Source organism: Haematobia irritans, chromosome 1 (assembly GCF_050003625.1).
Source record: "Haematobia irritans isolate KBUSLIRL chromosome 1, ASM5000362v1, whole genome shotgun sequence".
Taxonomy (NCBI): Eukaryota; Metazoa; Arthropoda; class Insecta; order Diptera; family Muscidae; genus Haematobia; species Haematobia irritans.
In genome coordinates, this window is record NC_134397.1 from 172,764,523 (window position 1) to 172,782,408 (window position 17,886).

General features: G+C 26.7%; 1 protein-coding gene across 1 annotated transcript; it reads left to right on the plus strand.

Annotated features, from left to right (window-relative positions):
* Positions 1 to 2,989: 2,989 nt before the first annotated feature.
* LOC142222145 (aldo-keto reductase family 1 member A1-like) lies at positions 2,990 to 17,401 on the plus strand. Its single transcript, XM_075292113.1, has 6 exons — positions 2,990 to 3,210; positions 9,132 to 9,312; positions 15,310 to 15,494; positions 15,571 to 15,687; positions 16,773 to 17,155; positions 17,222 to 17,401. The coding sequence occupies exons 1-6, from the start codon at positions 3,139 to 3,141 to the stop codon at positions 17,250 to 17,252; spliced, it is 969 nt and encodes a 322-aa protein (XP_075148228.1). The 5' UTR covers positions 2,990 to 3,138; the 3' UTR covers positions 17,253 to 17,401.
* The last annotated feature ends 485 nt before the right edge of the window (positions 17,402 to 17,886 follow it).

Sequence of the window (17,886 nt, forward strand, 5' to 3'; positions counted from 1 at the left end):
TGAACTAAACGATTGCTACTTGGAATTTGTAAAATTTCCTTTCGAGTAGTTAATTTTCGTTGAAGATACGAAAAATTAACTAAAATTCTGGAAAATTCTTGTAATAAATTATTGTAAAAATCTTCTTAAATTTACGAGACACTTTTTTTTCTGTGTACGACTAAGTGTTATGTTTGTACAAAATTTCAAGCAAATCGGTATAAAACTCTGCCTGCTGGGTCCATATTAGTGCATATCGGGCGAAAGATATATGGGAGCTATATCTAAATCTGAACCGATTTCTTCCAAAATCAATAGGGTTCTATCTGACCCAAATTAGGAACATGTGCCAAATTTGAAGGCGATTGGATTTAAATTGCGACCTAGACTTTGATCACAAAAATGTGTTCACAGACAGACGGACGGACGGACAGACGGACATGGTTATATCGACTCAGGGACCCACCCTGAGCATTATTGCCAAAGACACCATGTTTCTATCTCGTCTCCTTCTAGGTGTTACAAAAATATGCACTAACTTATAATACCCTGTTCCACAGTGTGGCGCAGGGTATAAATACGGGAAACATTTAAATCTGTAGCAATTTTAAGGAAACTTCGCAAAAGTTTATTTATGATTTATCGCTCGATATATATGTATTAGAAGTTTAGGAAAATTAGAGTCATTTTTACAACTTTTCGACTAAGCAGTGGCGATTTAACAAGGAAAATGTTGGTATTTTGACCATTTTTGTCGAAATCAGAAAAACATATATATGGGAGCTATATCTAAATCTGAACCGATTTCAACCAAATTTGGCACGCATAGCTACAATGTTAATTCTACTCCCTGTGCAAAATTTCAACTAAATCGGAGCAAAAAATTGGCCTCTGTGGTCATATGAGTGTAAATCGGGCGAAAGCTATATATGGGAGCTATATCTAAATCTAAACCGATTTCAACCAAATTTGGCACACATGACTATATTACTAATTGTACTCCTAGTGTAAAATTTCAACCAAATTGGGCCAAAACTCTGGTTTCTGGGGCCATATAAGTCCATATCGGGCGAAAAATATATATGGAAGCTATATCTAAATCTGAACCGATTTCAATCAAATTTGGCACACATAACTACACTACCAATTGTACTCCTTGTGCAAAATTTCAAGCTAATCGGGATAAAACTCTGGCTTCTGTGTCCATATAAGTGCATATCGGGCGAAAAATATATATGAGAGGTATATCTAAATCTGAATCGATTTCAACCAAATTTGGCATGCATAGTTATAATGCTAAATCTACTCCCTGTGCAAAATTTCAACCAAATTCGGCCATAAATCTGGCTTCTGGGGCCATATAAGTCCATATCGAGCGAAAGATATATATGGAAGCTATATCTAAATCTGAACCGATTTCAATAAAATTTTGCACATTTGACTATACGACTAAGTATTATGTTTGTACAAAATTTCAAGCAAATCGGTATAAAACTCTGGCTGCTGGGTCCATATTGGACTTAAATTGCGACCTAGACTTTGATCACAAAAATGTGTTCACAGACAGACGGACGGACGGACGGACAGACGGACATGGTTATATCGACTCAGGGACCCACCCTGAGCTTTATAATATTAATTATTTTTAATAAATTTTCTTCAATTTGACAAAAAGTATTAACTTATTTGTAACATGTTGCAATTAGAAAACTATTTTAGTTACAATTTTCTAAAATAAACCTACATTTTCTTCCACGGTGGGTTCACTTTTTTTTGGGTGCGGACAGATATGGACCAATTTTTGCATGGTTGTTAGAGACCATATACTAAATCCGTGCCAAATTTCAACCGGATTGAATGAAATTTGCTCCTCCAAGAGGCTCCGGAGGACAAATTTGGGGATCGGTTTATATGGGGGCTATATATAATTATGGACAAATTTTTACATGGTTATTAGAGACTATATACTTACACCACGTATCACATTTCAAACGGATCGGACAAATTTTTGCATGATTGTTAGAGACCATATACTAACACCATGTACCAAATTTCAGCCAGATCGGATGAAATTTGCTTCTCTTAGAAGACCCGCAAGCCAAATCTGGGGGTCCGTTTATATGGGGGCTATACGTAAAAATGGACCGATGTGAACCAATTTTTGCTTGGTTGTTGGAGACCATATACTAACACCATGGACCAAACTTCAGCCGGATCGGATGAACTTTGCTTCTCTTAGAGGATCCGCAAGCTAAATCAGGGGATCGGTTTATATGGGGGCTATACGTAAAAGTGGACCGATATCGCCCATTTGCAATACCATCAGACCAACATCAATAACAACTACTTGTGCCAAGTTTCAAGTCGATAGCTTGTGTCGTTCGGAAGTTAGTGTGATTTCAACAGACAGAAGGACATGCTTAAAACGACTCAGAATATCACCACGACCCAGAATATATACACTTTGTGGGGTCTTAGAGCAATATTTCGATATGTTACAAACTGAATGACAAAGTTAATATTTTTTTCAGAATACATAAAAACTTAATCAATTTATTCTTAAATGATAGTTTAAATGAAAATGCTTCATAGCTTAATATATTTAAGTTTGCAGAATATTTTTTAAACAAGAAGTCGACATGACGTTTGGAGAATGATTTCAAGAAATATTTTTCGTTATCTTGTGGCAACTTGTTATTACATCATGTCCAATCTTTATGGTTAATTATTTTACTATAAAAATATTCAAATGAACCATTTATACGAAAAACTAATTTTCAAAAAAAAAAATCCCACAAAATTCCTAAATGTCACAATAAAATGTGGCGATTCCAAATTATCCCACAATGTCGAGGAATCAGCACAGTCTGGCAGTTCTGCGTACAATTTCTTCTCATCTTTAGAGAAATTGAGAGAATAAAAAGAGAAATGTAAAGACCGGTAAGTTTCAATCACTAAACATTAAAAAATAAAAACTATTCCTCAATCTGTGGGATGCCTTCAGTTTAATTCGAAATTCGGTTGATAGCGATTGTGTGGAGCACACACACCGGTAAAATCAAAATAAAGGTCTTGGAATTTCTTTTAAAGCGCATTTAGTTAATTTAAAATAAATATTTGTTTGAACCAAGAAACAAATAAAGAAAAACAAATCAAACAATGGTCTGTGATAAATATTTAACGTTCAATAATGGCTTAAAGATGCCAGCCCTTGGTATTGGTACTTGGCAAGTAAGTATTTTCACATTGAATTGCTACAATCATCTTGTTTGAAAAAAATACGTCTTTAAATTATGATGACCTATTTTTGGGCCAATCTAAAAATATTGTCATCAAATAAGACAAAGTGAAAATTCATCGAAAGTCTTAAGAAAAGTATTTAAAATATATGTTTTTACTGAGATATGAGATATTTAAAAAGGTTTCATTTTACAAACCGCTAAACCACGCTAATATATTTATTACTATACTATGGTATAGAGTATTGTGCTACCACAATTATGTAGGTAGGGATGTCGTCTGAGATGGATATAGGATTTTCAAAAATCTTAATGCATTGAAAAAAAAAACAGTGAAACCACCCGGAAAAATTTTGCTGAATTTTAGAAAAGTTTAATTCTTTTTAGAAAATTTTAAATAAACAGTATTACAAACACTGACATCACGCCGATATCACAAAAATTTGGAAAATATAATCGAACATTTCTAGCTCGAGATATGATTTGTTTAGTGAAAAAAGACCGAAAACTAAAAATAACAGATTATCTCAAAAACAAAATTTTAACCTTAATTTTCGAATTCAGCAGATCAAAATACATAAAAAAGTCACCTCTCATGTAAACTATTTTGAGAATTTTGTATGATTGGTTTTATGTTTATTGGAATTAAGAAAATGTTTTTACTATAAAACATCTGTTATAATTTGGATTTTTTTTTTTTGAGTGTAGTCTTACAATTTTTGCCCACAATAGTACAACTCACTTATTTTATACCCTCCATCATAGGGTGGGGGTATATTAACTTTGTCATTCCGTTTGTAACACATCGAAATATTGCTCTAAGACCCCATAAAGTATATATATTCTCGTGGTGAAATTCTGAGTCGATCTAAGCATGTCCGTCCGTCCGTCTGTTGACATCACGCTAACTTCCGAACGAAACAAGCTATCGACTTGAAACTTGGCACAAGTAGTTGTTATGGATGTAGGTCGGATGGTATTGAAAATGGGCCATATCGGTCCACTTTTACGTATAGCCCCCATATAAAGGGACCCTCAGATTTGGCTTGTGGAGCCTCTAAGAGAAGCATATTTCATCCGATCCGGCTGAAATTTGGTACATGGTGTTGGTATATGGTCTCTAACAATCATGCAAAAATTGGTCCACATCGGTCCATAATTATATATGACGCCCATATAAACCGATCCCCAGATTTGGGTTGCGGAGCCTCACAGAGAAGCAAATTTCATCCGATCCTCCTGAAATTTGGTACATGATATTGGTATATGGTCTCTAACAACCATGCAAAAATTGGTCCACATCGGTTCATAATTATATATAGCCCCCATATAAACCGATCCCCAGATTTGGCTTGCGAAGTCTCCAAGAGAAGCAAATTTCATCCAATCCGGTTGTAATTTGGAACATGGTGTTAGTATATGATCCTTAACAACCGTGCCAGAATTGGTCCATATCGGTCCATAATTATATATAGCCCCCATATAAAACATTCTCCAGATTTGACCTCCGGAGCCTCTTGGAGGAGCAAAATTCATCCGATCGGTTCAAATTAGGCACGTGGTGTTAGTATATGGTCGCTAACAACCATACCAAAATTGGTCCAATCACACAAAAATTGGTCCATATCGGTTCATAATCATGGTTGCCACTAGAGCCAAAAATAATTTACCAAAATTTTATTTCTATAGAAAATTTTGTCAAAATTTTATTTCTATAGAAAATTTTGTCAAAATTTTATTTCTAGAGAAAATTGTGTTAAAATTTTATTCGGTTCATAATAAAATTTTCATCATTGTCAAAATTTTATTTCTATAGAAAATTTTGTCAAAATTTTACTTCTATAGAAAATTTTGTTCAAATTTTATTCGGTTCATAATCATGATTGCCACTCGAGCCAAAAATAATCTACCAAGATTTTATTTCTATAGAAAATTTAGTCAAAAGTTTATTTCTATAGAAAATTTTGTTAAAATTTTATTTCTGTAGAAATTTTTGTCAAAATTGTCTTTCTATAGAAAATTTTGTCAAAAGTTTTATTTCTATAGAAAATTTTGTGAAAATTTTATTTCTATAGAAAATTTTGTTAAAATTTTATTTCTGTAGAAAATTTTGTCAAAATTTTATGTCTACTTTGTCAAACTGAATTATATACGTATTATATTTTTTGATTTAATATATACCACGTATGGACTTACATACAATTTAGAAGATGGTGTTAGGAGGTTTTAAGATACCTTGCCATCGGCAAGCGTTACCGCAACTTAAGTAATTCGATTGTGGATGGCAGTGTTTAGATGAAGTTTCTACGCAATCCATGATGGAGGGTACATAAGCTTCGGCCTGGCCGAACTTACGGCCGTATATACTTGTTAAATTTAAATTCTCAAAAATGTGTATATGTTATCTGAAGGGCTAACTTAATTTTATTTATTGTTTTTATTGATTTATTGTTTGTATCGATCATTTTTTCGATACGGAAATGAATTCTCTCCCAATGACATTTCTAATTTCAACAGATAATGATTTGCTTGAAAAGTTCATTCAACCAAATAACTGCATCATAAATGGAAATTCATTGAGAAATTCATCGATTCTTATCAGTACCTTCCTTTCAAACTGGTTGTTTCCCCCTCCATATTTCCCTGCTTACCTCAAGCTTGTTTTGTGAACAGAAAAGGTGTCATATCTATAGACTTTCTTCCAATAAGGGCTATTGAAATTAACACGAAAAGTTACTGGGTCAATCAGCCATAACGAAGTTCCAATAACCGGTTTAAATACCTATGAGATTTTATTTTCATTGACTACAGCATTGACTATAGCACTTTCGCAGACCATAAAGCTAATATAATTGTTTATTTTTTTCCTTAATTGGGTTTATTTGGGTAGAAAAAAATTACTGTGTTAAAATCACAGTGATCCTCAAAATATAAGTACTTCTGTTTATTAAACACAAAGAAACCTACCCATTACAAATAAAGAAAGAACGTATTAGAAATGTATTTACTCCTTTAATCAATTTAATTTATTTTTAACAATTTTACTCGTTCTTAATAAGGGTCAAACGCTCCAGGGGATGAGGAAATTTGTTCATATATTTTCTAGATTTTGTTGTATTATCTGGTAAAAAAATGTAAATTATTATGAATTGAATTTGGTACACGCAAAACAAAATAATTCTTTCCTCCCAAACGAAATTAAATTATAAATAGAAATAAAATTTAGACAAAATTGCCTAAAGAAGTAACAAAATTTTCTATATGAAAATTTTGACAGAATTTTCTATAGAATTAAAAATTTTGACAAAATTTCCGATAGAAGTAAAAATGTCGACAACATTTTCTATAGAAGTTAAATTAAAAAAAAAAAAATTCTTTATAAATAAATTTTGGTAGATTTGTAGAAATCTTTAAGTCTATTAAGAGATACTTCTATTTTCAATAGAAATAAAATTTGGAGAAAATTTTCTATAGAAACAAAAATTTTATGTAGAAACAAAATTTCGTGAAAATTTTCTATAGAAATACAATTTTGAGAAAATTTTTTATAGAAATAAAATTTTGGCAAAATTTTCTGTAGAAATAAAATTTAGACAAAATTTTCTATAGAAGTAAAAATTTTGACAAAATTTTCTAAGAAGTAAAAATTTTGATAAAATTTCCGTTTATATGTAAAAATGACATAAAATTTTGAAAAAAAATCTTTAAAAATAAAATTTGGTCAAAATTTTCTTTAAAAGTAAAATTTTGATAAAAATTTTTATGGATATAAAATTTTGAGAAAATTTTCTATAAAAGTATACATTTTGTCAAAATTTTATAGAAATACAATTTTGACAAAAATTTCTTTAGAGATAAAATTTTGATAAAATTGTCTATAGAAGTAAGAATTTTGACAAAATTTTCTACACAAGTAAAAATTTTGACAAAATTTCCAATGTAAAAATTTTGACAAAATTTTCGATAGAAGTTAAATTTTGCAAGAAAAAAATATCTTTAAAAATAAAATATGGTCAAAATTTTCTATAAATTAAATATCTTTAAAAACTTTAATTATCGTGTTAGATCATACTATCCAAATCCATTGTGAGTAAATTCTCCCTTATTGTAGAAGTAGAAAAATTCCTTTGTTGGTGCAAGCTATTTTGACAAAATTTCCGACAGAAGTAAAAATGTCGACAACATTTTCTATAGAAGTTAAATTTTGCAAAAAAAAAATTTATAAAAAAATTGGTAGATTTGTAGAATTCTTTAAGTCTATTACATTTTGCGAAATTAAATTAAGAGATATTTCTATTTTAAATAGAAATAAAATTTGGAGAAAATTTTCTATAGAAGCAAAAATTTTGTGTAGAAACAAAATTTTGAGAAAATTTTCTATAGAAATACAATTTTGAGAAAATTTCTATAGAAATAAAATTTTCTGTAGAAATAAAATTTAGACAACATTTTCTATAGAAGTAAAAAATTTCTCAAAAATTTTTAAGAAGTAAAAATTTTGATAAAAATGTAAAAATTTTGACAAAATTTCCGATAGAAGTTAAATTTTGAAAAAAATATAAATAAAATGTATTGTGTATATATTTTCTTTTCTATTTGTATACGCAGAAAAATTTTCCCGATGAAGTCTTTCAATGAAAAGACGAAATATTGAATAAATACAAATTAATCATCCAGACCTCGAGCTCGTTTTTATCAACAATTATCAATTGAAAAAAAATATCTTTAAAAATAAGATATGGTCACAATTTTCTATAAATTCAATATCTTTAAAAATTTAATTTTCGTGTTAGATCATACTATCCAAATCCATTGTGAGTAAGTTATCCCTTATTGTAGAAGTAGAAAATTTCCCTTGTTAGTGCAAGCTAAAATCGTTATAACATTTAAAATTCGACACATATGCATTTCAAGAAATATTTATATACGCAAAAAATTGTCGCTAATAGGAGAAATTACAAATACTGAAATAAACTTTTAAAATAAAATAGTAAAACATTTCTTTGGAAGAAACAAACAATCCAAACTAAAAAGAAAAATCTGATCAAAAACTTCAAAATAAAGATTTTTAAATTTGGTAGATTTTTTGTAAAATTTTCCTCAAATGTTGGTCGATTATTTTTGGCACGAGTGGCAACCGTGTTTGGAATAAGGACAAAGACAATCTAGAAGAAGTTTTGTGATAACAAAACACAACTACCAGAGGTCTCTGTAAACATAATATCATGAAATGCTCTCAAATGTACTGCCGTTTGCGTCGGAAAATATCAATAACATTTAAGATTTTAATAAATTTCTGAATTAAAAAGCACAAAACAAAACGATGATAAAAAATTAACATGGAAATTATATGTATGATAAACCGAATATTTGTTGCGGCTTTTTGACAATATTGCCTTGGAAAAAATTGACACATAAAGCAAATTTCTCTCATAGCCCCTTCCTACAGGATGTGAAAACTATTTAGTAAATATTGCACTGAAAAAAATATTGTCGTGAGGCCAAATATTTCTTGTCCTTAAAATACGTTTTGCTTAGCATATAAAACACATTTCTCTGATATAAAGTTTTGTTTCCTTGACCAATAGTCGAAAAACTTTTCAATGAAGTCGTTTGTATTTATACGACTTAAAAATTGGAATCTTTTCATGAAATAAACTTTTGTTGGACTAAGGTCAACTTGACTTTAGCAACTTTGAAATATTCTTTAAAATTAATGAAAGCATCTTTAAATTCGTTGACTTTTTCAATCTTGACTACAACCATCAAAACAGTCTCACAATATTTGTTAATACCGAATATATAAAGAAAATCATGATGAATGTTTGACTATCACGTGAACGCCGTTCACGATTATATAAGGCGTTTTTAAATTGATTTGAAATTTAAATAATTTTTTTGTCATCTTTACAGGCACCTGAAAATGAAGTTGAAGAAGCTTTAAATCTAGCTCTCGAAGCAGGATATCGTCATATCGATGCAGCACCTGTATACATGAATGAGAAGGCCATAGGGCGAGTTCTCAAGCAGTGGTTAGATTCTGGGCGTATTAAACGTGAAGATTTGTTCATAACGACAAAATTACCGCCACCAGGTAAATTTGATTAAATTAATTGGATTCATAAAGTATGTATGCAAAAATTTTCATGTGAAAAAACGTTAGCTATTCATGCCCGTCGTATTGTCTAAAATGTCGTTTCGGATGAAATATTTCATATTTAAAAGAAGACAGATTTTTCCAATTTTTACATCCTCATATCGCACGAACCACATAATATCCTAAACAAATCCACGTTCATGGGGTATTATTAAAAAACCTACACACAGAGCAGGAATATGATCACCCCAAACATGTTTCAAGATCATAATGCTGATGGGGAACATGCAGCAGGACATTCATCATGGACATCGACCATTTGACCTTTTGTCAAAATAATCTAAGCCGAATTTCGTCAAAAGATTTTTTTTGGAAATAGTATATTCCTCTCCAACTAAGAAGTACCTACATTTTATATAGAAATAACATTTTGACAAAATTTTCTAAATAAATTATTGAGAAAAATTTCTATAGAATTAAAATTTTGACAAACTAAATAAAATAAATATTTTTTTTAGAAATAAAATTTTGACAAAATTTTCTATAGAAATAAAATTTTGACAACATTTACTATAGAAATAAAATTTTTACAAAATCTCCTATAGAAATAAAATTTTGACAAAGTTTTCTGTAGAAATAAAATTTTGACAAAAATTTCTATAGAAATAAAATTTTGACAAAATTTTCTATAGAAATAAAATTTTGACAAAATTTTCTATAGAAATAAAATTTTGACAAAATTTTCTACAGAAATAAAATTTTGACAAAATTTGCTATAGAAATAAAATTTTGACAAAATTTGCTATAGAAATAAAATTTTGACAAAATTTTCTATAGAAATAAAATTTTGACAAAATTTGCTATAGAAATAAAATTTTGACAAAATTTTCTATAGAAATAAAATTTTGACAAAACTTTCTATAGAAATAAAATTTGACAAAATTTTCTATAGAAATAAAATTTTGACAAATTTTTTTATAGAAATAAAATTTTGACAAAATTTTCTATAGAAATAAAATTTTGACAAAATTTTCTATAGAAATAATATTTTGACAAAATTTTCTATAGAAATAAAATTTTGACAAAATTTGCTATAGAAATAATATTTTGACAAAATTTCTTATAGAAATAAAATGTTGACAAAATTTTCTATAGAAATAAAATTTTGACAAAATTTTCAATAGAAATAAAATTTTGACAAAATTTTCAATAGAAATAAAATTTTGACAAAATTTTCTATAGAAATAAAATTTTGACAAAATTTTCTATGGAAATAAAATTTTGACAAAATTTGCTATAGAAATAATATTTTGACAAAATTTCTTATAGAAATAAAATGTTGACAAAATTTTCTATAGAAATAAAATTTTGACAAAATTTTCTATAGAAATAAAATTTTAACTAAATTTTCTACCACCAAGTACCTACATTTTATATAGAAATAACATTTTGACAAAATTTTCTAAATAAATTATAATAAAAAATAAAAATTTCTATAGAATTAAAATTTTGACAAACTAAATAAAATAAATATTTTTTTTAGAAATAAAATTTTGACAAAATTTTCTATAGAAATAAAATTTTGACAACATTTACTATAGAAATAAAATTTTTACAAAATCTCCTATAGAAATAAAATTTTGACAAAGTTTTCTGTAGAAATAAAATTTTGACAAAAATTTCTATAGAAATAAAATTTTGACAAAATTTTCTATAGAAATAAAATTTTGACAAAATTTTCTATAGAAATAAAATTTTGACAAAATTTTCTATAGAAATAAAATTTTGACAAAATTTGCTATAGAAATAAAATTTTGACAAAATTTTCTATAGAAATAACATTTTGACAAAATTTGCTATAGAAATAAAATTTTGACAAAATTTTCTATAGAAATAAAATTTTGACAAAACTTTCTATAGAAATAAACTTTGACAAAATTTTCTATAGAAATAAAATTTTGACAAATTTTTTTATAGAAATAAAATGTTGACAAAATTTTCTATAGAAATAAAATTTTGACAAAATTTTCTATAGAAATAAAATTTTGACAAAATTTTCTATAGAAATAATATTTTGACAAAATTTTCTATAGAAATAAAATTTTGACAAAATTTGCTATAGAAATAATATTTTGACAAAATTTCTTATAGAAATAAAATGTTGACAAAATTTTCTATAGAAATAAAATTTTGACAAAATTTTCAATAGAAATAAAATTTTGACAAAATTTTCTATACAAATAAAATTTTGACAAAATTTTCTATAGAAATAAAATTATGACAAAATTTTCTATAGAAATAAAATTTTGACAAAATTTTCTATGGAAATAAAATTTTGACAAAATTTGCTATAGAAATAATATTTTGACAAAATTTCTTATAGAAATAAAATGTTGACAAAATTTTCTATAGAAATAAAATTTTGACGAAATTTTCTATAGAAATAAAATTTTAACTAAATTTTCTATAGAAATAAAATTTTGACAAAATTTTCGATAGAAATAAATTTTTAACAAAACTTTCTATAGAAATAAAATTTTAACTAAATTTTCTATAGAAAGAACATTTTGAAAAAAATTTTCTATAGAAATAAAATTTTTGACAACATTTTCTATAGAAATAAAATTTTGACAAAATGTTCTATAAAAATAAAATTTGGACAAAATTTTCTATAGAAATAAAATTTTGACAACATTTTCTATAAAAATAAAATTTTGACCAAATTTTCTATAAAAATAAAATTTTAACGAAATTTTCAATAGAAATAAAATTTTGACAAAATTTTCTATAGAAATAAAATTTTGACAAAATTTTCTATTGAAATAAAATTTTGACAAAATTTTCTATAGAAATAAAATTTTGAGAAAATTTTCTACAGGAAAAAAATCTTGACAAAATTTTCTATAGAAATGAAATTTTGACAACATTTTCTATAACTTTTGACAAAATTTTCTCCAGAAATGAAATTTTGACAAAATTTTCTATAGAAATAAAATTTTGACAAAATTTTCTTTAGAAATAATATGTTGACAAAATTTTTTATAGAAATAAAATTTTGACAACATTTTCTATAGAAATAAAATTTTGGCAAAACTTTCTATAGAAATAACATTTTGACAAAATGTTCTATAGAAATAAAATTTTGACAAAATGTTCTATAGAAATAAAATTTTGACAAAATGTTCTATAGAAATAAAATTTTAACAAAATTTTCTATAGAAATAAAATTTTGACAAAATTTTCTATAGAAATAAAATTTTGACAAAATTTTCTATAGAAATAAAATTTTGACAAAATGTTCCATAGAAATAAAATTTTGACAAAATTTTCTATTGCAATAAAATTTTGAAGAATGTTTTATAGAAATAAAATTTTGACAAAATTTACTATAGAAATATATCACAATGGACTGAATAGTCTAAGTGAGCCTGAATCTTAATCGGGCTGTCACTTTAACCTAACTATAGAAATTACAAAATTAAAATTTTGACAAAATTTTCTATAGAAATAAAATGTTGACAAAATTTTCTATAGAAATAAAATGTTGACAAAATTTTCTATAGAAATAAAATTTTGACAAAATTTTCTATAGAAATAAAATTTTGACAAAATTTTCTATGGAAATAAAATTTGTACAAAATTTTCTATAGAAATAAAATTTTGACAAAATTTTCTATAGAAATAAAATTTTGACAAAATTTACTATAGAAATACATCACAATGGACTGAATAGTCTAAGTGAGCCTGAATCTTAATCGGGCCTCCACTTTAACCTTTAACCTAACTATAGAAATAAAATTTTGACAAAATTTCCTATAGAAATAACATTTTGACAAAGTTTTCTATAGGAATAAAATTTTGACAAAGTTTTCTATAGAAATACATTTTTAACAAAATTTTCTATAGAAATAAAATTTTAACTAAATTTTCTATAGAAATAACATTTTGAAAAAAATTTTCTATAGAAATAAAATTTTGACAAAATTTTCTATAGAAATAAATTTAAAAAAAATATATATAAAAATAAAATTTGGACAAAATTTTCTATAGAAATAACATTTTGAAAAAAAATTTCTATAGAAATAAAATTTTGACAAAATTTTCTATAGAAATAAAATTTTGACCAAATTTTCTATTGAAATAAAATTTTGACCAAATTTTCTATTGAAATAAAATTTTGAAGAATGTTCTATAGAAATAAAATTTTGATAAAATTTTCTATAGAAATAAAATTTTGACAAAATTTTCTATAGAAATAAAATTTTGACAAAATGTTCTATAGAAATAAAATGTTGACAAAATTTTCTATAGAAATAAAATTTTGACAAAATTTCTTATAGAAATAAAATTTTGACAAAATTTTCTATAGAAATAAAATGTTGACAAAGTTTTCTATAGAAATAAAATTTTGACAAAATTTCCTATAGAAATAACCTTTTGACAAAGTTTTCTATAGAAATAAAATTTTGACAAAGTTTTCTATAGAAATAAATTTTTAACAAAATTTTCTATAGAAATAAAATTTTAACTAAATTTTCTATAGAAATAACATTTTGAAAAAAAAATTTCTATAGAAATAAAATTTTGACAAAGTTTTCTATAGAAATAAATTAAAAAAAATATATATAGAAATAAAATTTGGACAAAATTTTCTATAGAAATAACATTTTGAAAAAAAATTTCTATAGAAATAAAATTTTGACAAAATTTTCTATAGAAATAAAATTTTGACCAAATTTTCTATTGAAATAAAATTTTGAAGAATGTTCTATAGAAATAAAATTTTGATAAAATTTTCTATAGAAATAAAATTTTGACAAAATTTTCTATAGAAATAAACTTTTGACAAAATTTTTTATAGAAATAAAATGTTGACAAAATGTTCTATAGAAATAAAATTTTGACAAAATTTTCTATAGAAATAAAATTTTGACAAAATTTCTTATAGAAATAAAATTTTGACAAAATTTTCTATAGAAATAAAATTTTGACAAAATTTTCTATAGAAATAAAATTTTGACAAAATTTTCTATAGAAATAAAGTTTTGACAAAATTTTCTATAGAAATAAAATTTTGACAAAATTTACTATAGAAATAAAATTTTGACAAAATTTCTTATATAAATAAAATGTTGACAAAATTTTCTATAGAAATAAAATTTTGACAAAATTTTCTATTAAAAAAATCTGATAAAATTTTCTATAGAAATAAAATTTTGACAAAAGATTTTGAAAAAAAAAATAATCTATAGAAATAAAATGTTGTACAAATTTTCTGTATTAGTAACATTTTGACCAAATTTTCTATAGAAATAAAATATACACTTTTAGCCAAATTTCCTGTAGAATTAAAATGGTCTATAGAAATAACATTTTTGACACAATTTTCTATAGAAATAAAATTTTCAGAAAATTGTCTATAAAAATAACATTTTGTAAAAAGTTCTATAGAAATAAAATGTTGACAATATTTTCTATAAATTCAATATCTTAAAAATTTTTAATTTTCGTATTATTTCATACCATTGTAAGATCGTCCTTTTTGTAGAAATGGTAACCTTCTCTTGTTGGTGCAATCTAAAATCGTTAAAACATTTAAAACTCAACACTTTTACAATTCAAGGGATATTTATACACCCAAAAAATTGAACGCTAATAAGAGTGATAATTTGAAGAAAAAACCTTTTTTTCCACTAACCACAAAAATTTGATAAAACTTTTAAAATAAAATTGTTTAAAACCTAATAGATTGTGGTAAAAATTTCTTCAAATTTTGGTAGATATTGTTTTGGCACGAGTGGCAACCGTCAATGCCAACTCTGTCAGCTATATATCCTCTTTTTAACATAACCTGTATAATTTGCGGCGGACCACCAATATTTCTGTCAGGCCCATTTTCTTAATTATATACTGATAAAATATCGTTATATTACCAATAGAATCAAATCATCAATGTATATTATTTTCTTAATAAAAAATCATTTTATATTACAGCTAACATTCCAGAATGTGTAGAGCCGACTTTGAGGAATTCTTTAGCAGATTTGCAACTGGATTATGTCGACATGTTTTTAATACACGTTCCCTTCGGTGTTCATCTAGAAAATGGAGAATTTAAAAGGAACGAAAATGGTGAAATTGTTATCAATACTTCAACGGATCACATAGCAGTTTGGAAGGTAGCCTACCACATAGATGTATGAAATTTTCAAATAAAGACATTTGTTTTATTTTTTCCGTTTTTTTTTTTTGTAGAAAATGGAAGAAATTTGTGAAAAAGGCCTTACCAAATCCATTGGAGTATCTAACTTCAATCAGAGACAAGTTGAAAGACTTTTAAATAATTGTAAAATAAGACCGGCAAATTTACAGGTAATTGTGAAAGCATTTCCGCTCAAGTAACATATCCTCTTTACTGTACAAAAATCCGGAGAGTCTGGCCATTCGCCCTTTGCTATAAAAAAGAGGTCCCATGCCATTGAGCCAAACATAGAATCCGAGAACACTCATTAATAAGAGAGACGGCTACACAGAAAAAAAAAATCACGAAAATTTTTCCAATTAAAGTCTTAATTGAGTTTTAAAATGATATGACCAGCACGTTCCTTAGATAACTTTATGGCCTCTGCTATCTCGATCAACTTCATTTTACGGTCATTCAAAATCATTTTGTGGATTTTTTGATGTTTTCGTCGGTAACCACCTCTTTCGGGCGTCCACTGCGTTCACCGTCCTCCGTGCTCATTTCACCACGCTTGAATTTTGCATACCAATCAATTATTGTTGATTTCCCTGGGGGCAGAGTCTGGAAACTCATCAAGCCAAGTTTTTGCTTCCACCATATTTGTTCCCTTCAGAAAACAGTATTTTATCAAAACACGAAATTCCTTTTTTTCCATTTTTTCACAATAACAAAAGTTGCTTCACAAAAGACGCTCTATCTCACAAACTAATTGACTTACAGACATCAAATTTTGACACGAATCATTTGAAGGTTGGTACTATATAAAAATAATATGCATCTATGTCAGACCGGGGACTTATAAGCCAACCTGTTATCTTGGGAGTTTCCACCAAAATTAGGGGCTTTCACGTTGGAGGGGATTTTTAGGAGATAACATTTATTTGGGGGATTTTTAGGGGTAAAATATCTTACACCTTATGAAGTTAAACAATTCTCTATGAAAATCGAAAATATCTGCCATTCATGGTGGATGGAAAAAGATGCGGGAGATCAACCCAAGTTCATAACCATAGGCAAGAAACAAATTAAGAAATCGTATGGTTAACTTAACCCTTGGCGTTTCAACAAAAATCATTCATACAACAACAAAATCATTCATATAACGATATTTTCATTAATGTCATGAAACCTTTCCTAAAACAAAATATTGCAATATCGAAACATACGTAAGCTAACAGTATTGACATTTATATGAATTCTCTACCCAATACAGATCGAACATCATGTCTATTTGCAACAACGCCAATTGATTGACTTTTGTAAAAAAGAAGGAATTATTGTTACTGCTTATTCACCACTTGGTTCTAAGGGAATTTCAAATCTTAATAAATCGGCTGGTGTTGAGCGAGAATTACCCGATTTAATGGAGATTCCTGAGGTAAAAGAAATTGCCAAAGCCCATGGCAAAACTCCAGCACAAGTTTTGCTGCGTTGGATCATTGATAGTGGTTTGTCAGCTATACCGAAGAGTACCAATGCGGAACGCTTAAAACAAAATTTGAATATATTTGATTTTAAGCTATCCCCCGTGGAAATCGAACGTATGAATGCTTTGGATGCAAATATACGTGTATGTGATTTCAAATTTTTCCCAGGGTAAGAAAAAAATTTTCATTTTTATTTTATACCAAATACCATTATGATTTTTTCCTTCTTCCGCAGAGTTGAGAAGCACCCTGAATTTCCCTTTTAATTTGTTGTAGTTTGATCGAGTAGTAACATGTGTAATGTCTTTCATTCTTAATTAAGATAACTGGAATAAAAATATTATATATAATGTAAATGCCATTAAGATATAATTTAATAATTAATTGAATAAATCATCAATGTTTTCATATAGCACCGATTGTAATTTTTAAATCTAAATCTAGAGCCTCAATTTTGACCCAATTTATTAGAATTTTGAAATCTGGGGTTACTGCACGCAAAAAAATACTTTCCTATCAAACGAAATTTTAGACCAACGAACATCATTTGAAAATTTATTTTCGTGGTAAACAAGTTTGTTTTGAAGAATAGCATATTATTTGTTTTTGACAAACGTAATTTCTGGCTAATTTCATCTTCTCTATACACTGAAAAAAATATTGTCGTGAGGTCAAAGATTTCATGTCGCATTTCTCTAAAATAAAGTTATTTTCAAAAAGTCGATAAGCTTTTCAATGAAGTCGTATTGTCCTTATAACAGGTTGGCTGATAAGTCCCCGGTCTAACAAAGAAAAACACATTTTTTTGTCAAAATTCGTTTTTATTATTCAACATAGTTCTCTTCAAGAGCGATGCAACGATTATAACGACCTTCCAATTTTTTGATACCATTTTGGTAG

What these genes read in the sequence shown, in the direction of transcription:
- LOC142222145 (XM_075292113.1), top strand. Translation starts at nt 3,139, where the DNA reads ATGGTCTGTGATAAATATTTAACGTTCAATAATGGCTTAAAGATGCCA. An exon ending in GACAAAATTACCGCCACCAG is followed by an intron (nt 9,313 to 15,309) that starts GTAAATTTGATT and finishes TTTATATTACAG; the next exon opens with CTAACATTCCAGAATGTGTA. An exon ending in ATCACATAGCAGTTTGGAAG is followed by an intron (nt 15,495 to 15,570) that starts GTAGCCTACCAC and finishes TTTTTTTTGTAG; the next exon opens with AAAATGGAAGAAATTTGTGA.